The following is a 23,748-nucleotide window of genomic DNA, read 5'->3' on the forward strand; positions in this document are numbered from 1 at the left end:
ACAACATTACGTCAGAGTGAGAGGAAATGAAATGAAAGAGAAAGAGAAAGAGAGACAGAACAAGAGAGAGTGAGAGAGAGAGAGGGAAAGAGAGAGTGGGAGAAAGTGAGACAAAGAGAGAAAGAGTGTGTGAGAGAGAAAGATAATAAGCAAGAGAGAGACAGAGAGTGAGCAAGAGAGAGCGAAAGAGAGAAAAACAGATCAAAAGAACCAGAGAACCATCGATGTCTGACTAACCTCAGAGATGTCAAAGGTAAAGTCCAATGTTTTCCCGGGCAGGGCCTTGGAAGAGGAGCGCTCCCACACTCGGAGGTCCAGGTGGGACAGCTCGCTGTGGGGGGACAATGGCTGCACCAGGCTGGCTGACCGGGACACCACTAGCTTCAGGATGTTCAGGGATTCCCTCCAGTGGGCCGTCTGTAGAGCATGTGCAGGCAGCACACACACACACAAAGAGAGAGAGACACACACACACAGAGTCTGTTAGAAGGTATCCACCATATGACGTCAAAAGTGTTTTATTTTATCAAAGAAGCATAAAGACGGGGCTTCCTGAAAGCTACCATAAAGCAAAGCCTCTGAGGAGAATCCTCCAGGAGAAAGGTTTCAGTGTGTGTGAGCCTGGAATGAGGGCCTGCAGCCAACACAGCAGGCTGTTTATAGAGTCATGTTGGGTGTGCCTGCAAATTTACTGCTGAGATGCAAGACTCTGTTTTCCTTTCCTTTTTTGTTTTGTTGCAGTAGTTAAAGGAATACTACACTCAAAAACATTCAGTATTCTGTTCATCATATTATCTTTTTACAAGGACCAGACATTGAAATGGGTTTAGAATATTTATTGAGGAAATAGAAAGGATGTGAGAAGGATTCCGGAAGGATGAGAATGGGCCGGATGAAGCCAAAGGCTGCAGATGAAGAATCCGTGTGGTGGTCTCTGTAGAGTTTGGCTTGGAGTCTCAGGTAGACATCGTCATGCCATGGTAGTTAGGCTGCTGTGGTGATGGCAATCCCCCCCCAGGAGATCCTTGGAAGAACCTAAGCGATACTAGATAGACGGTGGAGAAGGAGGGATGCAACACTTGATAAGGCTAGTAACGCACAGTGTCGTGCAACATGCACTGCAGAACACAGAGGAGGAACGTTTAAGTAAGGTGGAAGTGGTGATTAAGGAGAGTGAGGACAGGTGTGGAGGCTGATTACCAATGAGTTGCAGCTGATGCTTGTTGAGGAGCTGCGTTCAAGGCAACTATTTAAAATGTTGCAACAGCCGTGGAAGCTGATTGGCAGTTAGTAGTAGCTGGTGCTTGTTGAGTTAGTAGGGAGCTGCTTTCAAGGCAACTATGCTAAACAAAAATATAAACGCAACATGCAACAATTTCAAAGATTTTACTGAGTTACAGTTCATATAAGGAAATCAGTCAATTGAAATAAATACATTAGGCCCTAATCTATGGATACCGCATGACTGGGAATACAGATATGCATCTGTTTGTTGTTCACAGACACCATAAAAACAAAAGGTAGGGACGTGGCTCAGAAAACCAGTCAGTATCTGGTGTGACCACCATTTGCCTCGTGCAACGCGACATCTCCTTCGCATAGAGTTGATCAGGCTGTTGATTGTGGCCTGTGCAATGTTGACCCACTCCTTTTCGATGGCTGTGTGAAGTTGCTGGATATTGGCGGGTACTGGAACACGCTGTCGATCCAGAGCATCCCAAACATGCTCAATGGGTGACATGTCTGGTGAGTATGCAGGCCATGGAAGAATTGTGTACAGATCCTTGCGACATGGGGCCATGCATTATCATGCTGAAACATGAGGTGATGGCGGCGGATAAATGGCACGACAATGGGCCTCGTCACAGTATCTCTGTGCAATCAATTTGCCATCGATAAAATGCAATTGTGTTCATTGTCCGTAGCTTATGCCTGCCCATACCATAAACCCACCGCCACCATGGGGCACTCTGTTCACAACACAGACTTCTCCAGCGAAGAAGCCAGATGTGGAGGTTCTGGCCTGACGTGGTTACACGTGGTCTGCGGTTGTGAGACCGGTTGGACGTACTGACAAATTCTCTAAAACAACGTTGGAGGCGGCTTATGGTAGAGAAATTAACATTCAATTCTCTGGCAACAGCTCTGGTGGACATTCCTGCAGTCAGCAAGCCAAATGCACGCTCCCTCAAAACTTTGCACCTGCTATTTAATCACCTTCTTGATATGCCACACCTGTCAGGTGGATGGATTATCTTGGCAAAGGAGAAATGCTTACTAACAGGGATGTAAACAAATTTGTGCACAAAATTAGATCGAAATAAGCTTTTTGTGCATATGGAACGTTTCTGGGATCTTTTATTTCAGCTCATGAAACATGGGACCAACACTTTAAATGTTGTGTTTATTTTTGTTCAGCATAGTTAGTGTTGCATTCAAGTCTGGTCCTCTCTCCTGAATTTTTGTTCATTCTTAACACCATAAAATGCATAATCAAAACACGTTTTGCTCTGTACTGAAAGTGCTCTATCTTGAAAAGTTGACTGCTGACATACACACTTTTTGGGATTGTAGTGGACCAATGAACAAAATACCAAAATATATTGTATTGCTTTGAAGAGCAACTGAAGGCAATAACCAACTTCTCTCGTAGAAAACGACCTATGTGGCATCGATATGAGTCTTGACTACAAAGTGTAAATAGGATAATTCTGGTCATTTAAATTATTATTATTATTTTTTTTTTAAACACTCCAGGCCACTCTTGAACATCTAAAACTAGATAGAAATGATGTAGAAATTATAATGGACATGTACATTTTCAAATAACTGCCATCCTCTGAATTTTGAAATCCCGATTCGGCCCTTGAGCTGAAATTATTGGCCACCACTGGGTTACTTACATGCCAATGATGTCAGATGGCGAAGGTGCATTAAGATGGCAGCCCCCATGTACTTACCACAAATGCCTCGTTTGCTAAGTTTGCCGTATTGTACATTGCTCTCCATTATAGTATTTTTGCATCGGCATTAGCACAGTATACATTATCCAAATTCTAGCTCCAAAACTTTATGCTGATTTGAGGACACATTGAACCATGTCGCTCGCCATAGTTTAAGAACTCTGTGGGTATTGCTAAAAACAATGACGTCATATCTGAATTCCTCCATCTTTTATGCACCTTCGCCCAGAGACAACACATTGTGGTCCGGCTCCAGCTGCTATGTGGAGTTTGTGGACAACAATGTTGTTAAGTCTGCATATGGGTGCAACAAACACACATTTCAATCGGCAAATAAGACTGGAAATGGGCTTCCATAATGTTGGTGCAAACAATGCATTTCAACAATATTGCCAGGAATGGATTACATCCATTGGTGAGTACGTTAGCTAAGTAGATATCTGGTACTAACTAACGTTAGCTAGCTAGCTAGTAGCTACTTTTGGTTATACAACATTATTTGATAATGCTAGGGAGCCAGGCTAGCTATGATACCACAGATAAAATGGGAATGATACTGTAGCTTTCTAAATACATCAAGCTAACGTGTAATGTGATGTAGCATGTCGGAGGAAGATACTGTATAAACAAACAAAAGAAACCTCCCTTTTTCAGGACCCTGTCTTTCAAAGATAATTCGTAAAAATCCAAATAACTTCACAGATCTTCATTGTAAAGGGTTTAAACACTGTTTCCTATCCTTGTTCAATGAACCATAAACAATTAATGAACATGCACCTGTGGAACGGACGTTAAGACACTAACAGCTTACAGACGGTAGGCAATTAAGGTCACAGTTATGAAAATTTAGGACACTAAAGAGGCCTTTCTACTGACTCTGAAAAACACCAAAAGAAAGATGTCCAGGGTCCCTGCTCATCTGCGTGAACGTGCCTTAGGCATGCTGCAAGGAGGCATGAGGACTGCAGATGTGGCCAGGGCAATAAATTGCTATGTCCATAGTGTGAGACGCCTAAGACAGCGCTACAGGGAGACAGGACGGACAGCTGATCATCCTCGCAGTAGCAGACCATGTGTAACAACACCTGCACAGGATCGGTACATCCGAACATCACACCTGCGGGACAGATACAGGATGGCAACAACAACTGCCCGAGTTACACCAGGAACGCACAATCCCTCCATTAGTCCTCAGACTGTCCACAATAGGCTGAGAGAGGCTGGACTGAGGGCTTGTAGGCCTGTTGTAAGGCAGGTCCTCACCAAACATCACCAGCAACAACGTCGCCTATGGGCACAAACCCACTGTTGCTGGACCAGACAGGCTGGCAAAAAGTGTTCTTCACTGACGAGTCGCGGTTTTGTCTCACCAGGGGTGATGGTCACATTCCTGTTTATCGTCGAAGGAATGAGCGTTACACCGAGGCCTGTACTCTGGAGCGGAACGATTTGGAGGTGGAGGGTCCGTCATGGTCTGGGGCGGTGTGTCACAGCATCATCGGACTGAGCTTGTGGTCATTGCAGGCAATCTCAATGCTGTGCGTTACAGGGAAGACATCCTCCTCCCTCATGTGGTACCCTTCCTGCAGGCTCATCCTGACATGACCCTCCAGCATGACAATGCCACCAGCTATACTGCTCGTTCTGTGCGTGAAGAGCTCGGATCTCAATCCAATTGAGCACGTCTGGGACCTGTTGGATCGGAGGGTGAGGGCTAGTGCCATTCCCCCCAGAAATGTCCGGGAACTTGCAGGTGCCTTGGTGGAAGAGTGGGGTAGCATCTCACAGCAAGAACTGGCACATCTGGTGCAGTCCAGGGGAGGAGATACACTGCAGTACTTAATGCATCTGGTGGCCACGCCAGATATTGACTGTTACTTTAGATTTTGACCCCCCTTTTATTCAGGGACACATTATTTCATTTCTGTTAGTCACATGTCTGTGGAACTTGTTCAGTTTATGTCTCAGTTGTTGAATCTTGTTATGTTCATACAAATATTTACACGTTAAGTTTGCTGAAAATATACGCTGTTGACAGTGAGAGGATGTTTCTTTTTTTGCTGAGTTTACATAGCTCACGTTAGCTAGCTACCTTGCTAACAAAAACTAACTGTAATCCATTTGTATTTAGGGTCAATACAGGGCAGGCATTGGATATATCATAAGATGTAGCCCGCTTGCTTTCAATAATGTTTCAACTCAAACTGGCTATTTGCAAGTTAGGTAGCTTGCTAGCTAGCATTCGGGGGCTTCGTCTGCTATCGCAAAACAACATGCCTGTACTCCTAAGATTATCATGTATTTTCTAGGTCAAAAATACGTGAAGTATGATACTTCTCTACTACAAATATAGCTATGGCTCTGGCAGCAAATACCTAAACGTGTCAGCCAACATTCAGCAACATACACAGCTGGTTGCATAGTAAAGACATCAGCATCACCGGCCTGAATCAATTCTGTAGTTACAGTCCCTCTATTAGCAAATAAAATAATTCCAAGCTAGAGAAAGTTATTTTTCTCGCTATATGTTTATTGAGTGTTGATATTTTATTTCATTCACAGGCTACGTACAAAACCTGGTGGATTTATTGTTCAGCAGCGTCGTGGAAACCCCCCTACCATTTCAGGAGCTGTTACAGAAGGCTGAGACAGTGGTCAGACACCATCCTGCTTCAGATAATTAATTACTTAATCAATAATGGTCTGGGGCTGTTTTTCATGGTTTAGGCTAGGCCCCTTAGTTCCAGTGAAGGGGAATCTTAATGCTACAGCATACAATGACATTCTAGACGATTCTGTGCTTCCAACTTTGTGGCAACAGTTTGGGGAAGGTCCTTTGCTGTTTCAGCATGACAATGCCCCTGTGTACAAAGCGAGGTCCATACAGAAATGGTTTGTCGAGAACTTGACTGGCCTGCACAGAGAACTTGTGTGGAAGAACTTGACTGGCCTGCACAGAGCCCTGACCTCAACCCTATCGAACACCTTTGGGATGAATTGGAATGCCGACTGCGAGCCAGGCCTAATTGCCCAACATCAGTGACCGACCTCACTAATGCTGTGGCTGAATGGAAGCAAGTCCCTGCAGCAATGTTTCAACATCTAGTGGAAAGCCTTCCCAGAATAGTGGAGGCAGTAATAGCAGCAAAGGGGGGACCAACTCCATATGATGCCCATGATTTTGGAATGAGATGTTCGACGAGCAGGTGTCCACATACTTTTGGTCATGTAGTGTATCTGTCTTGTTTGTTGTAAGAAGGTGCCCCTTTCCACTGTGCCAATGGACTACTCCTGGGCTCGAGTGGGTAATGCCAAACAGTCGGTGCCATGTTGGCACTTGTCCCTTGTGAATTAGCTATGAATCAGGATATTTGATTGGCTATGTTCAACCTGTTGGCTTCCATGACTGTATGGGGACAGACTTTCCTTCTTTCCCTCCCTCTGTGATATAGGAGCTGGGTCATCACCAGTATCTGTGACAAGTGGGGCCTGGAGCTAATCTTCGCTGCTATGCCCATCAGGTGTTGGCAAACACCTCAGAAGGGACTAAATGTGATTACTAATAAGACAGTACATCAAGTGTTTAGTAATATTAACTTTCAATACATGTCACTCATCAACTCTTTCACGTTTGTCTACGGGACACCATACTGGAAGGTATAATATTTGAACATTGTTATATTCGCACATTGCTTCTACAGTATGATTTATTGTACATGGAACTGTTACACTTAAAAGTTATCAAAACACTTTGTTTAGACTATCTACAGTGCCTTCAGAAAGTATTAATATTCCTTGACTTATTCCACATTTTGTTGTGTTACAGCCTGAATTCAAAATTGATTAAATGTTTTTTTCTACACACACATAATGACAAAGTGAAAACATGTTTTTAGAAATGTTTGCAAATGTATTGAAATACAGAAATATCTACTTTACATAGGTATTCACACCCCTGAGTCAATACTTTGTAGAAGCACCTTTGGTGGCGATTACAGCTGTGAGTCTTTTTGAGTAAGTCTCGAAAAGCCTTGCACACCTGGATTGTACAATATTTGCCCATTATTCTTTAAAAAAGTATTCAAGCTCTGTCATGTTCATTATTGATCATTGCTACAGCAATATATTTTCAAGCCGATTTAAAGACGCACTATGCAGAAATCTGAAATTCTAATAGTTCGCCTAATTTCAGTTTGTGACAAAACAAGCAACTATAGTGTAGACAATCATTGTACGATCTAAATGCAGTGAAATATATTTTCCAAAACCAAAAATATTGTATTTTCAGCTGTTTGAAGCAAAACCTGTTTGTACAAAACCAAAAGTAAAAGACTCAAAAACAAAACGTAAACACGGGAAGCATAGAAATAGAGCACATAGAACAGATGCTTGAAAATATGAAGAGTGGTACTCAGTGATGCTTTGGAATATTTGTGTTCTATACATGCTTCCTTCTTTTCACTCTGTCATTTAGGTTAGTATTGTGGAGTAACATATCACAACCATTAAACTCTAACTGTTTTAGAATCACCATTGGCCTCATGGTGAAATCCCTGAGCAGTTTCCATTCTCTCCGGCAACTGAGTTAGGAAGGGCGCCTGTATCTTTATAGTGACTGGGTGTATTGATACACCATCCAAAGCCTAATTAATAACTTCACCATGCTCAAAGGGATATTCAGTCTGCTTTTTAAAATTATTTTCAAAATTCTTCTAACTCTGTCAAATTGATTGTTGATCATTGCTAGACAACCATTTTCAAGTCTTGACATAGATTTTCAAGCAGATTTAAGTCAGAACTGTAACTCGGCCACTCAGGAACATTCACTGTCTTCTTGGTAGGCAACTCCAGTGTAGATTTGGCCTTGTGTTTTAGACTATTGTCCTGCTGAAAGGTAAATTCATCACCCAGTGTCTGGTGGCAAGCAGACTGAACAATGTTTTGCTCTAGGATTTTAACTGTGCTTAGCTATGTTCTATTTCTATTTTATCCTGAAAAACTCCCCAGTCCTTAACTATTACAAGCATACCCATAACATGATGCAGCCACCACTATGCTTGAAAATATGAAGAGTGGTACTCAGTAATGGGTTATATTGGATTTGTCCCAAACATAACACTTTGTATTCAGGACAAAAAGTTAATTGCTTTGCAATGTTTTTTGCAGTATTACTTTAGTGCCTTGTTGCAAATAGGATTCCTGTTCCTTCTTTTCATTCCGTCAATTAGGTTAGTATTGTGGATCCATCCTCAGTTTTCTCCTATCACAGCCATTAAACTCTAACTGTTTTAAAGTCACCATTGGCCTCATGGTGAAATTCCTGAGCTGTTTCTTTCCTCTCCAGCAACTGAGTAAGGAAGGATGACTGTATCTATGTAGTGACTGGGTGTATAAATACACCATCCAAAGTGTAATTAATAACTTTACCATGCTCAAAGGGATATTCAATGTCTGCCTTTTTGTTTTTTTACCCATCTACCAATGCCCTTCTTTACGAGGCATTGGAAAACCTCCCTGGTCTTTGTGGTTGAATCTGTGTTCGAACTTCACTGCTCAACTGAGGGACATTACAGATAACTGTATGTGTGGGGTACAGAGATGAGCTAGTCATCCAAAAATCATGTTAAACACTATTATTGCACACAGAGTGAGTCCATGCAACTTATTATGTGACTTGTTAAGCACAATTTTTACTCCTGAACGTATTTAGGCTTGCCATAACAAAGGGTTGAATACTTATTGACTCAAGACATTTCAGCTTGTCATTTTTTATTAATTTGTGAACATTTCTAAAATCATAATTCCACTTTGACATTATGGGGTATTTGCCTGTAATTATTAAACTCTGCCTGATAGATCCATGGGTTGAGGCAAACTCTGTCATATCCAGGATTGTGTCATGCACTCCACCCCTCCAGCCACCTGACTACACTGTCAATAACCTGTAATTCATTACATAGATGGAAGGGACTTCAACACCCACTGGAGACTTGAAGACAGAACCTCACCCAGAGAGCTGTGCATGTCAGTGTGTGGTTAGACAGCCAAATCCTTAGATTTGGCCAAATAGACAAATGTCATTCTAGTTGTACTCTATACACAACTTATTTGTATTTGCTAGGTATGTGTAGGCATACTGTCTTTGTAAGCCATCAATATGCTATTTACAGCATAAAATGATTTGTCTAACACAAACACACCCATCAATTCCATGTTGATAAATGTATCTACATTCAAGCTGGGTGATGTTGGTGCAATGTCCACATGTAGCCTACACCTGTAGGGATATTAGTAGTTCTGTGATTCCCCGACAAGCTGTCAGCTTGGCTAAACACAAGGTCAGCGGAGGCTTTAGCCTACACACAGAACTGAATTAGCTGACCATCTTGAAATGGCCAGTCAGTCAAAATGTATTATTTCACTAAGAACAACGTCATGTTCATCTCACCTGGACAAACTTCTCGATGGTCTTGATGACCTCCATATTGAATGGCTTGGCCTGAATGACTGACAGGTCCATGTGACTCAGCAGGCTGTAGATGATCTGGAGCAAGGTCTGCTGCATGCTGGGTAGACCCTTCTCCAACAACTGGCCAATCAGAACACACTCACAGTTAATGACACAGTCTGGAATGGATGGATAACCCTACATTGATCGATCAATCCATCTATCATATTACTCAAGAGGAGAAACTTCATTTATGTTTCAGAAACTCTTATGGCTAATTCACACTATAGGGCTGCCCTGTAGAGCAGTATGCTGGCTCTGATATTTTCTTCTCACATTGTCCTTTCTTGCACGGTTCCAGCAACTATGGTAGATGCCAAACCAAGCCAGCCCGGTACAGTTCGTCTTGAACTGGATTGGTTTGGCCCTGTAGTGTGAATCAGGCTTAAGAGGAGTATGGTTATCCATAGAACAGCCATACAGACCTCGGCCATGTAAGTGACCATGTTGAGGGTGATGTCGGAGAAGGCCTCATGGAGATAGCGACAGACAACGTTGACCCAGGAGAAGCAGTTCCGGGTGTACGAGTGTGTTTTGTACAGGGTCATCACATGGGCCAAGTTGGACAGTTTCTCATTCTTCTCCTCTAGGCATACCTGGCCATCCAAGCAGAAACCAAACATTCAATATTTACGGTACATAATGGCAATGAATAATAAAAAAACATGAATTCGATTTCCAAACGACCAAGATTACATTTATATACTTTACATTTACTTAATTTCTGGAGAAAATGTACCTAATTCACCACAATTTGCATGTGTTAAGTCCTTGTTTATCTATTAAATAACGCACATTGACTGGAAATGTGACTGGAAAGTTGATGAGGAGACTAACCTGAGCTATTCTCTGAGCCACGTCTTTACAGAACTGGGAGGGGCTGTCGAAGTTCTGGACCAGATGTGGCAGCAGACAGAGAACGTTCAGAGGGAAACCTGGGCAACACAAGAAATAGGGCTTAAATAATAACAAATAAATAATAACAATACATTTAATTTATAACTTGCTTTTCATTGAAAGACAATCGCAAAGTGTTACAGTGATGGCATAAAATAAAATAAAAACCCAACTGATGCTACAATGGACAAGGAAAAATAGTAAATGCAACGCTGTTCTCATCCTTTCTCTTTTTATTTTTCCATGACATCAATAAACATTATTTTCTGCTTTGGAAGCAAATGTATGCTGCACTTTAGCTAGTATTGAAACAGGTATGAATTGTGAGGAACTGACAATTAACGTTATCATCAGGTCGTCACAGGTCGTCATTGTTAATAACAAAAAAGAATGTTCTTAATTGACTCACCTGTATAAATAAAAGTAATAAAATGAAAATCAATAGATACTGTAGCTGACGTGAGTAGAGCATTTAGTTTATGTACTGATGGCCTGTGTGAGCTAAATTAAGATGTCACACAAATGGCCTGCTGTGAGTACATACAATATACAGTGGGGTCCGAAATTATTGACACCCTTGATAAAGACAATGGTAAATGAGAAAGCTACAGAAACTTGTTCTATTCTTATTTGCAATAAAAGTGACTCCAAAATGACATTGGGCACAAAATAATCTGAAACACAACCAAAACAAACTGCAAATGCATTCAACAAGTTTTGTAGAGAGACAAGCTTGATGTAATGAAATACTAAACTTTTTACAACTTTATTTATATGGGGTGTCAATCTTTAAAAAAATCTATAAAATATAATTTCCCATTTTTTTTGCATACAATATAGCTCAGTACTAGAATAATTTATTTTATACAGTCATTGTCTTTATCAAGGGTGTCAATTATTTCGGACCTCACTGTATATACCATTTAGCAGACGCTGTTATCCAAAGAGACTTCCAGTCATGCGTGCATACATTTCTAGTATGGGTTGCCCAAGCTGGAATTTATGCCCAGATAACCTACCTATGGCCTGTGAGGTGTCCACCACGGGCACCCGCGAGACAGGCGTGAGCTGGCAGAAGATGTGCAGGGTGAGGTCGATGGTGGAGGTGGACGTGAAGCCCTTGAGGAGCAGCTGCTGGAGCCCGGCGAAGCCGCTCCACCTCAGCTGGCCCTGCAGCTTCTCCAGCCGCTCCCTGTTCTCCTGCTTGTCCAGGGCCACGTGGGCCAGCAGCTTGAGGAGCAGCCGCAGGGACATCTGGTACTCAAACTCAAAGTCTGACTCCATCAGGGACACGGCCACCCAGAAGATGGTGGCCAGCAGGTTGGATGGGTGGTTGACGTTGGCCGGGTCACTCAGGGGCTCTTTGGAAGAGGACGGACTGCGGAGCAGAGGAATGTGTTTATTTCTTTGGAGGAAATAATATTTTAGGCTTAATATCCCAATATATTCCCCTTGTGGCACCCCCAAGCCTTTGCATATTTTTCGTAAAACGTTTTGCCAAGGTGTATCTTAATGAACATGACCTCAAAATAACTGGGAGATGCCAAAGGAAAGGATTGATACAGTGCCTTGCAAAAGTATTCATCCCCCTTGGCGTTTTTCCTATTTTGTTGCATTACAACCTGTAATTTAAATTGATTTTTATTTGCATTTCATGCAATGGACATACACAAAATAGTCCAAATTGGTGAAGTGGAATGAAAAAAATTACTTGTTTCAAAAAATTCAAAAATATGAATAACGGAAAAGTGGTGCGTGCATATGTATTCACCCCCTTTGCTATGAAGCCCCTAAATAAGATCTGGTGCAACCAATTACCTTCAGAAGTCACATAATTAGTTAAATAAAGTCCACCTGTGTGCAATCTAAGATTCACATGATCTGTCACATGATCTCAGTATATATACACCTGTTCTGAAAGACCCCAGGGTCTGCAACACCACTAAGCAAGGGGCACCACCAAGCAAGCGGCACTGTGAAGATCAAGGAGATCTCCAAACAGGTCAGGGACAAAGTTATGGAGTTAAGTACAAATCAGGGTTGGGTTATAAACAAACATCCGAAACTTTGAACATCCCACGGAGCCCCATTAAATCCATTAATAAAAAATTGAAAGAATATGACACCACAACAAACCTGCCAAAAGATGGTCGCCCACCAAAACTCACGGACCAGGCAAGGAGGGCATTAATCAGAGAGGCAACAAAGAGACCAAAGATAACCCTGAAGGAGCTGCAAAGCTCCAACACGGAGATTGGAGTATCTGTCCATAGGACCACTTTAAGCCATACACTCCACAGAGCTGGGCTTTACGGAAGAGTGGACAGAAAAAAGTCATTGCTTAAAGAAAAAAATAAGCAAACACATTTGGTGTTCGCCAAAAGGCATGTGGGAGACTCCCAAAACATATGGAAGAAGGTACTCTGGTCAGATGAGACTAAAATTGAGCTTTTTGACCATTAAGGAAAACGCTATGTCTGGCGCAAACCCAACACCTCTCATCACCCCGAGAACACCATCCAGCATCATGCTGTGGGGATGTTTTTCATCGGCAGGGACTGGGAAACTGGGCAGAATTGAAGGAATGATGGATGGCGCTAAATACAGGGAAATTCTTGAGGGAAACCTGTTTCAGTCTTCCAGAGATTTGAGACTGGGACGGAGGTTCACCTTCCAGCAGGACAATGACCCTAAGCATACTGCTAAAGCAACACTTGAGTGGTTTAAGGGGAAACATTTAAATGTCTTGGAATGGCCTAGTCAAAGCCCAGACCTCAATCCAATTGAGAATCTGTGGTACGACTTAAAGATTGCTGTACACCAGGGGAACCCATCCAACTTGATGTTGCTGAAGCAGTTTTGCCTTGAAGAATGGGCAAAGATCCCAGTGGATGTGCCAAGCTTATAGAGACATACATAAAATATTTTGCATCTTCAAAGTGGTAGGCATGTTTTGTAAATGAAATGATACAAACCCCCCAAAAATCAATTTTAATTCCAGGCTGTAAGGCAAGAAAATAGGAAAAATGCCAAGGGGGGTGAATACTTTCGCAAGCCACTGTAAAAACTGCTGTAGTCTACTAGGCTACTTGCTGTCCCCTACCTGCGGTTCTTTGTCAGCCCTCCCTGCTGGGTGCAGGCCTGGATGCGGTCCAGTGTAGCGCTGCGAGGAGGGTCAGATGAGTGGTCAGCCTCGCCAAACTTCTTGGGGACGGAGTAGCTCCTCTGGTGGCGACTGCGCTCAGCTGTCCCCAGGCCCTGCTGGAACAGGTTCAGCTGCCCCGTACTCTTCCTGTTGGACACCAGCTTCCCATTGGTCAGGAAGTCTGGAGAGGATGCCCTGGAGAGCCAATAACAGACTAGCGATGAGTTGAAACCCTTAACAACCTGGCATTCAAATACCTAATAAAGGATTGGCGTACTCAACTCTAAATTGTTTGTACAAACATCTTTGGGTGCTGGGTTGTAAGGTTGTAAGTGATAATAGATGTGTGAACTCTGTTTCTGCAGCTACTACTTTCTGTTTCACTATTGTTTCACTTTACTGATTCAGTCTGAACTTTCTCCAATAGAGGGGCACTTGGACAGGCGTGAAAGTAGCTAGTCCAATCAGTGTCCTCTCCGCAACTACAGGCCGGTTTAGCTTATGTTGCGTTTGGAGAACGTCAAATGATTTGGCCTTCTGATTAGTTGAAGGTGATCCATTTGCTGACTAATTCGTTTTTTTATAACGCCAGTCATTACAGCCATTCTTACAGGCAGAACAGTGTGGGTTCCAGGCTAATATAAAGGTCCATTACCTGGTCTAGTGGTAGTGCTGCCGCCCCCATACCACATATGCCCCTGGAGGCAGCGGTTCGTTCTGCAACGCAATTTATGTACTGTATCCCTCTATATCCCCATCTAGCTACATTTCTAAGTGTCTCTGTCAATATTTTTTTTTTAAGTCATGCTGTCAGCAAAGGTGACCTGCAAACCAACCTGGTCAGGATAGCCATTAGGTCATTGTTCTTGAGACATTCAGCCAGGTTGTCCACCACAGACTCTAAGGTGAGCAACACCTCCATAACATAACCCTAGAAGAGCAGGAGGACATTAAAACTGGGACTTGCACAACCATCCAAGCCCACATCACATCACATCACATCCCATACACACACACACACACACACACACACACACACACACACACACACACACACTCCCCCTACTCCCCCTCCCCTGCACACACACTCCCCCTTCCCTCCGCCCACACACACCTGTACTTCTTCCCCGTGCTCCCCCACCACCTCCACCAGTCGCGAGAGCAGGTCCGAGACGGCATGGGCTGAGAGCGGCTGCCGCAGCGCCCGGAACACCTGGAAGGACCTCCCGGCGTAGTGGCGCGACGAGCTACACAGACCCGTCTGCAGAGCTACGTCACTCAACTGCTGCTCCAGGCGGTAGTCTGGCCCACATGAGAGGTATGAGACACCCACGCACAAAGCATGGGCACGCAGGCATATGCATGCACACACACATGCATGTTTGCAAATACACATTAATGCGCGCACATACACACACACACACACACACACATACACTGATGTCTACCTGGGTAGGAGTCGGACTACGCTTTTACAAATCAATAGGTGAATGAAAGTGCAGTGGTTCCGGCATGACCATGTCGTGTGGTAAGGTGTAGAAGAGCGCTAGGTTCTTGGGGAGGATTACCTGATTTGGACTCTTTGAACACAGACACCACGTGACGCAGAAAGTTGACAAGCTGCTCCGTGCTTTTTGAGGTCTGGTTCTTGGGTGAGATGTCTTCGTGACACCACATGGGGCCATATGCTCTGGAAAACAATGACAAAATTGTTTTATAAACAACTATGATATCACAGAGAGGATAACAAATGTATAAAGAAGTATACCTATGTTGGTGTAGGGTGAAGTTGCCCCTAGAACCTTCCTCACTAATGGTTAAGGTTAGGATTGGGAGAGGGGAACTGATCCTAGATCTGTACCTAGGGGAAACTTCACCCCAGAGTGAAGTGGAGCTACGGTGGTTGCTCTACTTCAACAATGCCAAGTCTGTTGTTGTGTTAGCCACACTAGACCACTAGGTGGCGGTGGATGTCAGGAGTTGGCTCCCTGTTCTCACACACTGACATCAAGTTGATTAAACTGACATGAAATTGCATGGCCAAGTATCGATAACAAAAAATCTTAAAGATAAAGGCCTGCAAATTATATTTTGGTTTGTCCTTGCCAGGATAAAAAGGTAATGATGTTCTAGTGTTCCACTCAAGTCTGTGTGTTCGTGCGTGCGTGTGCGAGTGTCTGTCTGTTGGTAGTGGAACATACTATGTAACTGACTGACTGGCCGACTGTCTGTTAGTCTGTCTGGCCGATTCTCTGCCTGCCTGTCTGTCAGATTGTCCGTCCTTCAGTCTGTGGTCCACCTACCTGGTTGTGAGGAACTCAATCAGCTTGTTGATCTTCTCGTCCATCTCCGAGGGGCTCTCCAGCTCCTCCGCCTCCTGGGAGGAGATGTGGGGCAGGTTGGAGGTGCTGCCTCCCAGGCTGAGGCTGGAAGAGGTGGACGAGGAGCTGAGGCCAGAGTCTGGTACTGGGGATGCCTGGCCCTCTCGCAGGAAGTCCATCCCACCTGAGAGGGCGAGGGAAGGAGAGAACGAAGAAGAGGGAGGGAGGGAGAAGGAGAAAGAAGTAGAGGGGGAGGGAGGGGAGAGGGATGAGAGGAGGGGGAGGGGAGAGAGAGAGAGAGGGGGAGAGAGAGAGAGGAAGAAGGAGAGGAGTCACAACAGGGACAGTTCAGAAGGCACAAAACAGGAGGAAACATTTTGAAACAGAGGAGGTGCAACCTGAACTTTTCCATTTCAAAACCGTGTTTACTGAACAGCACCCAGATAACAGTGGTACGTTTGGGGGTTTCCCTTTACTTCCTGACTGCTCCTGTTGTGAATCCAATGTAGCAAGGTGTGAGGTGAACTCTATGCTCTGTTTTTCTATATTACAACCAGCTTGTCCCTAGTCAGGTCAAGTGAAGTTTCTTTATCGCTTCAAGTATGTTATAAAATAATAATGCTATCACCATATCATCATAAAATCTATTATTATTAATAATATCACTATTTATCGCCCTTTTTTTATAAACAAGAGGATAAGTAGTCCTCTGTTGAATACAGTGGAGGATCCTCCTCAGAGGAAGGGGAGGACCATCCTCAGTGAATTTAACAAAAATAAAAATTGAAACATTAAAAAAGTTATCCTTTTTAGATAAAACTATACTGAATATATTCACATCACCAAATAATTAATTTAAACACACTGTTTTGCAATGAAGTTCTACAGTAGCCTTAGCATTACATTTTACATTTTAGTCATTTAGCAGACGCTCTTATCCAGAGCGACTTACAGTTAGTGAGTACATACATTTTTCATACTGCCCCCCCGTGGGAAACGAACCCACAACCCTGGCATGGCAAACATCATGCTCTACCAACTGAGCTACAGGGGACTCAGCAGCACTTTGTTGTAGCCGGTGTAGCCGGAGGACAGCTAGCTTCTGTACTCCATTGGGTACATTGACTTTAATACAAACCCTAGCGGCTCATGGTTCTCATCCCCTTCCATAGACTTACACAGTAATTATGACAACTTCCAGAGGACATCCTTCAACCTATCAGAGCTCTTGCAGTATGAACTGACATGTTGTCCACCCAATCAAAGGATCAGAGAATTAATCTAGTACTGAAAGCATAAGCTACAGCTAGCTAGCTCTACAGTGCATAAAATGTGTTGAGTGGTTGACTCAGAGAGAGAAAGTCACTAGTTGAACAGTTTTGAACAAATCAATTTCTTCCAAAGTTAAGGAGAAGAGAGAGAGAGAGAGAGAGAGAGAGAGAGAGAGAGAGAGAGAGAGAGAGAGAGAGAGAGAGAGAGAGAGAGAGAGAGAGAGAGAGATATATTTGGTTGTATATTTTTTTACTTTCACTTTCACTTAGGTAGCAAATGCAGCCTACTCAAACACTCAGCTCAAACAGAGAGTGATGCTATGTTAGCTAGCTGGCTATGGCTATCCAACACAGGAACTCTTTCAAGTCAAGGTAAGCTTTGGTTTTATTAATTTATTGCCACGAGGCCCGCCGGTGTAACTGCTAAACTGATTTCTGACTGTACACTGTAATGCAGGATTTTAGCGGGTTTACTAACGCATTACTTCTAGTAGTTCTAGTTGCCTATGAAGTGACAACGATGTAGGCTGTGTGTAGCTGTTCGCGGTCATGATATGAAGGTTTGGCTTGGAAAGTTTTTTTTGCCTGGTCACAGACAGCTGATGTGTTGTGCAATGAAGTCCACAAGCGAAGTGAAAAGTTGAGAGGAGGAGAGCGCGTAGATAGTTGCGAGAAGGAATTATATATACAACGAGCAATTGATTAGGCTGTTTTTATGTGGCTGCTATGTTTGCGTGTGATAAGGGGTGTATTCATTCCGCCGATTCTGTTAAAAAATGTTTCTTAAACGGAAGCAAACGGAACAAAACGGGGATAAACGTACCTGAATTTGTCCAACAGAAACTCTCATTTGCAACTGTTGGACTAATGATTACACCCTAGATCAGCTAGATGCAGGCAAGAGTGTGCAAGGCGGTATTGAATGTGTTACTGTCTGTCACCTTGATTACTCAAAATTCTCTCTGTGTGCACCTATGTTGTAAACTTTCATTCATAGGCTAGGTTGTAGCAACCTCATGATGGGTACAGGGAAAATTGAAGTATCATGTAGTAGCCTAAACCTTTCGACGTTACATTGAGCTGGGTGAATTGGAATATGAATGACTGTCATCCAATATGCTGTAATAGAAATAAGGCCAGGCTCCTAACATTTTTTATCATCCTCCCTCATCTTAAACGGCACAGACCGCCACTGGTTGAATATTTCTAGACATGTGGCAAAACAAATTAAAGTGGGGAAAGAACCTATCCTGGCAGCGTGTCTAACCCTGCCTTGGTAGATGGCCCCTTTTTGGGCAAGAGGATATAAATAGCGTAATGGAATGCTTTAATCAGGACTTTTGATGTCGTCTGCTGCAGTACATAGGATTGTTGCTGGCCAGGCTACCACCACCACCTAGATTAACCATGGAGAGGAGCAATGTGTCCAGTGCTACGCTCACTCTCATAGACCCCGGTAGCTGTCTAAGATGGTCATTTGATATTCATTTGATTGATAAACTGAAAATGCCTTTCTTTTTTTAGAGCAATCTTTTTTTTTTTTTACAACAAAAATATAAACGCAACATGCAACAATTTCTAAGATTTTACAGAGTTACAGTTCATATAAGGAAATCAGTCAATTGAAATAAATTAATTAGGCCCTAATCTATGGATTTCACATGACTGGGAATACAGATGTGCATCTGTTGGTCACAGATACCTTTAAATCAGAAAACCAGTCAGTATCGGGCATGACCACCATTTGCCTCATGCAGCGCGACACATCTCCTTCGCATAGAGTTGATGTATATTGGCGGGAATTGGGGCACGCTGTCGTACACATCGATCCAGAGCATCCCAAACATGCTCAATGGGTGACACGTCTGGTGAGTATGCAGGCCATGGAAGAACTGTGACATTTTCAGCTCCAGGAATTGTATACAGATCCTTGCGACATGCGGCCGTGCATTATCACGCTGAAACGTGAGGTGATGGCGGCGGATGAATGGTACGACAATGGGCCTCAGGATCTCATCACGGTATCTCTGTGCATTAAAATTGCCATCAGTAAAATGCAATTGTGTTCATTGTCCGTAGCTTATGCCTGCCCTCACCATAACCCCACCGCCACCATGGGGCACTGTTTACAACGTTGACATCAGCAAACCACTCGCCCACACAACGCCATCCACACTGTCTGCCATCCGACCAGTATAGTTGAAACCGGGATTCATCTGTGAAGAGCACATTTCTCCAGTGTGCCAGTGGTTATTGAAGGTGAGCATTTGCCCACTGAAGTCGGTTACGACACCGAACTGCAGTCAGGTCAAGACCCTGGTGAGGATGAGGAGCACGCAGATGAGCTTCCCTGAGATGGTTTCTGACAGTTTGTGCAGAAAGTATTTGGTTGTGCAAACACACCGTTTCATCAGCTGTCCGGGTGGCTGGTCTCAGACGATCCCGCAGGTGAAGAAGCCGGATGTGGAGGTCCTGGGCTGACGTGGTTAGACGTGGTCTGCGGTTGTGAGACCGGTTGGAAGTACTGCCAAATTCTCTAAAACTACATTGGAGGCGGCTTATGGTAGAGAAATGAACATTAAATTATCTGGCAACAGCTCTGGTGGACATTCCTGCAGTCAGCATGCCAGTTGCATGCTCCCTCAACTTGAGACATCTGTGGCGTTGTGTGACAAAACTGCACATTTTACCTGTGTAAAGATCATGCTGTTTAATTAGCTTCTTGATATGTCAAACCTGTCAGGTGGATGGATTATCTTGGCAAAGGAGAAATGCTCACTAACAGGGATGTAAACAAATTTGTGCACAACATTTGTGAGAAATAAGCTTTTTGTGCGTGTGTAAAATTTCTGGAATCTTTTATTTTAGCTCATGAAACATGGGACCAACACTTTACATGTTGCATTTATATTTTTGGTCAGTATATGTATATATTCTTTTTAAATAAGCAGAATATACAGTATTGGACAAATACATTTTTTGACAATGCCTTTCTTTATTGCCCCTGAGGGGATAAATACAGTTATATTGAATTGAATTGACATGAGACAGTTTTTTACTAAAGTGAGAGAAAGGCATTTGCACCTTTAGCTATACTCGTCCCATCGTTAGACATTAGTAACTCCCGAGTGAGATATGGCAGCACGCCAATCAAAATGGTATTAAATTATCTTAATGGCCTAAGGAATGAGTAACAGGAATACTTCTCGATTCAATCCAAATAACTAAAATATGGAGCAAATGCGTCTATACGACAGCAGAGATCAAAATGACTGTGTATCCCAGCTGCAAAGTAAACAGCATCTGTTGACAGTCAAATGCCCTGGGTCATGTTTATTAGGCACAAAACGGGATGAAACAGGTAGGGACTACTAGAAGTTGTCCAATAAGAAATGCTCATTTTAGTTTTTCATTTAAACTTTTAGTTTTTTATTCCTTCAAATCAATGCAAAAAAATCATTTTGGACACCCACCATCTCAGAACTGATTACATGTATTGCAGATGCTTATTTTGATTGTTATAGATTTAAAACAACAACTCCGATATGGACCACACATGTTACGATAATGATTAAGACAAAACATTTAAAAAACATTTTCAGTTGCATTCCCTAATGAACACTGCCCAGGAGTCTATACTGTACTGTGTACTACCTGTAGTAGTGAAGTATTCAGGCTGGTAGCTTGACTTGCTGGTCAGGGTCTTGCTGCTATTGACCTCTCGTGTCTGCAGCAGGACAGAGGCGATGGTCTGGAAGTTGCTGTTGCAGGACAGAGAGATGAGCAGGTGCAGGAGGAGACGCTTGCTGTGCTCAAACACCTCGGGACGGTTGTGATCCATGCCTGGTGGTGAAACAAATACATCATAATACAGTGACAGCAGATACCGTTGGGTCCAAAATGTTTGACACCCTTGATAAAGATCAGCAAAAATGACTATAAAATAAATAACTCAAATACTGAGCTGTATTGTATGCTCAAAGAAATTGGGATATTATTTTATACTAATACAATTGCTCAGAGAAAGAGATTTTGTTTAACAGGTAATACTTTTTTTTTCTCAAAAAGGTAGGGGTCAGAATTATTGATATCCCTAAAGACTCTTATAAATAAAGTAGTGAAAAGTTGAGTATTTGGTCCCATATTCCTAGCATGCAATGACTACATCAAGCAATGACAAACTCATTGGATGCATTTGCAGTTCGTTTTAGTTGTGTTTCAGATTTATATTTTGTCCCCAATAGAAATTAATGGTAAAAACTGTATTGTGTCATTTTAGAGTACCTTTTATTATACATAAGAATATAATATGTTTCTAAACACTTCTACATTCATGTGGATGCTACCTGAATGAATCGTGAATAATGATGAGTGAGAAAGATACAGAGGGTCAAAGATCATTCACTCATCATTATTCACGATTCATTCAGGATTATCCATAATCATGGTAGCATCCACATTAATGTAAAAGTGTTTAGAAACATATTCTATTCTTATTTACAATAAAAGTGACTCCGAACTGACACAATACATGATTTACCATTGATTTCTATTGGGCACAAAATAATCTGAAACACAAACAAAACGAACTGCAAATGCATCCTACAAGCTTGTAGAGTCACAAGCTTGATGTAGTCATTGTGTGCTAGGAACATGGGACCAAATACTAAACTTTTGGCTACTTTATTTATAACAATATTTAGGGGTGTTAATAATTTTGACCCCTACCTTTTTGACTTGTTAAACAAAATCTGCTTCTCTGAGCAATGGTATTTGTATAAAATAATCTTATTTCCCAAATTTTGGGAGCATACAATGTAGCTCAGTATTTGAATTATTTATTTTACACAGTCATTATTGCTCATCTTTATCAAGGGTGTCAATAATTTCTGATCCCACTGTACATCCTTACATACAGTGTCTCTACCGTTGGAATAACATGGTGATACTACACAGGGTTGGGATTAATATTATTTCTCCCTCACTCTATTGTCTCCATCTGTAAAAAGGGGCAACATGATTGGCAGAAATTGCCAGCTACTTTCTAGCGTGTCCAAGTTTGAGCAAGTTCAGAGTCAGTTAACTCAGTAATTCCTAATTGAAAAGTATGTGCTCGTGTGCATCATACCCAGAAAGAGGGCGTGGAGCAGCAGTGGCAGGTGCAGGGCCCAGTCTTCTCTCACACTGTGGTCAACCACCATCTCGCTCATGAAGATCACTGCGATGTTACACCTACAGACACATCAACAATATACATATTGTCTATACATAAACTGCTATGTTACACCAACATACTGCATACATCAAATATACATTGTCTGCATCCCAAATGTTACCCTCTTCCCTACAAAAGTAGGTCACTACATAGGGAATAGGGGGCCATTTGGGACGCATCCATGGCCCCTCTCTCTCCCTCTGTTTTCGATGCTCAGGAATGCAATGAAATATATCTTATGACTGCTTGGCATAGGGCTTTATCACTGGAAACTGAGCAGCACATGGAATCAGAACTTATTCTGTCTAACGATAGAGATTAGCTCCTCCACACTGTTTCAACCTATGTGCTGGGTCATGTTCTTTCCCTCTGCTACCATGAAGAACGAAATCATCCTAGATAATGGTTTTGATAAGAGTTACAGGGACCAGGTGTGAGAGTAAGCGTAGGTCTGACTTCTAACAATAGCCCACTGCAGACGTCCTACATATCTTACATGCATCACACACACTGCTTGGTATTTCATACACAAAGGTGTGCGTGCCTAAGGTGTGTGTGTGTGTGAACCTGTGTGTACCTGTGTAGAGGTCCCCTAGGAGTGATGGTTTCAGGGAGGTAGTCCACCAGGGGAGCCCAGCAGCCTCCGTTGACAGGCATAGGCAAAGGGACTGGCTGATTGGTCTCCATAACGCTCATCAGCCAACCAGTGTACGGCGGAAGGGGTTCACCTAGGGGTACAGGAAGTTACACTCATGACAAAGTACGGCAAGACTCGCCAGGCCACACCCTCTCCAGGGTCATGTTCAGTGGGGCACACGGAAAACAAAAACCAGTGTTTCTTATTGGACACCTTCTGGTAGCTGGAACCTCCCTGTTTCCCTTTGTTTCAAAATGTTCCATCCCTTTTCGTGCCTACTGAATGTAACCCTGTTTGCATTTGGCACTCAGACCCCATCTCTCCCCAAAGAAAATGTTAGGAGCATTCCTGTGAATACATGCACCATTCAGCTGCCTTTCAAAGCTATAACTGTGTCTGTTGATGGCAGGCATGTCAAGTCATTGAGGAGGGCTATAGTGCAGAGGATCAGTGTTCGGAGGGCTTTTTAAAGTTCTTGTTTAGAAAGGTCATTGAGTTTGGCGAGCCGAGCAGGACTGCCTCAGCTCTAGCATGGTCTTATCTGTATGTGCTTTGGCCAACTCCTCTAACTATCGTCATGCCATTCGTTTCAGTTCGAGGAGTTAGTTCTGACCTGGGTCGTGTTCATTAGGGCACACCGTAGCACGGAAAACGAAAACAAGCATTTCTTATTGGACAAGTTCAGGTAGTACCTTCTTATTTCACTCAGTTTTATTCTGTTTTGTGCCAAGTGAACATGACCCAGGCAAACTCTGCTCCAGAGAGTAGGACCAATGAGTAGAACAAAGGAG

General features: G+C 42.9%; 1 protein-coding gene across 1 annotated transcript in view; it reads right to left on the reverse strand.

Annotated features, from left to right (window-relative positions):
• LOC311101329 (protein furry homolog) overlaps positions 1-23,748 on the reverse strand; it is a gene marked incomplete at its 5' end in the record, with an annotated part of 178,126 nt that overhangs the window by 49,334 nt on the left and 105,044 nt on the right. Inside the window, 13 exons of the mRNA XM_084142456.1 lie at positions 238-417; positions 9,412-9,552; positions 9,897-10,067; positions 10,309-10,406; positions 11,388-11,746; positions 13,472-13,708; positions 14,350-14,444; positions 14,628-14,815; positions 15,082-15,203; positions 15,817-16,018; positions 20,760-20,948; positions 22,234-22,337; positions 22,898-23,048. Of these exons, the coding sequence (XP_083998582.1) occupies positions 238-417; positions 9,412-9,552; positions 9,897-10,067; positions 10,309-10,406; positions 11,388-11,746; positions 13,472-13,708; positions 14,350-14,444; positions 14,628-14,815; positions 15,082-15,203; positions 15,817-16,018; positions 20,760-20,948; positions 22,234-22,337; positions 22,898-23,048 (2,237 nt within the window). The remainder of the gene's footprint in view (positions 1-237; positions 418-9,411; positions 9,553-9,896; positions 10,068-10,308; positions 10,407-11,387; positions 11,747-13,471; positions 13,709-14,349; positions 14,445-14,627; positions 14,816-15,081; positions 15,204-15,816; positions 16,019-20,759; positions 20,949-22,233; positions 22,338-22,897; positions 23,049-23,748) is intronic.

The sequence above is a fragment of the Coregonus lavaretus genome, assembly GCF_964263955.1.
Source record: "Coregonus lavaretus genome assembly, chromosome: 26".
NCBI lineage: Eukaryota > Metazoa > Chordata > Actinopteri > Salmoniformes > Salmonidae > Coregonus > Coregonus lavaretus.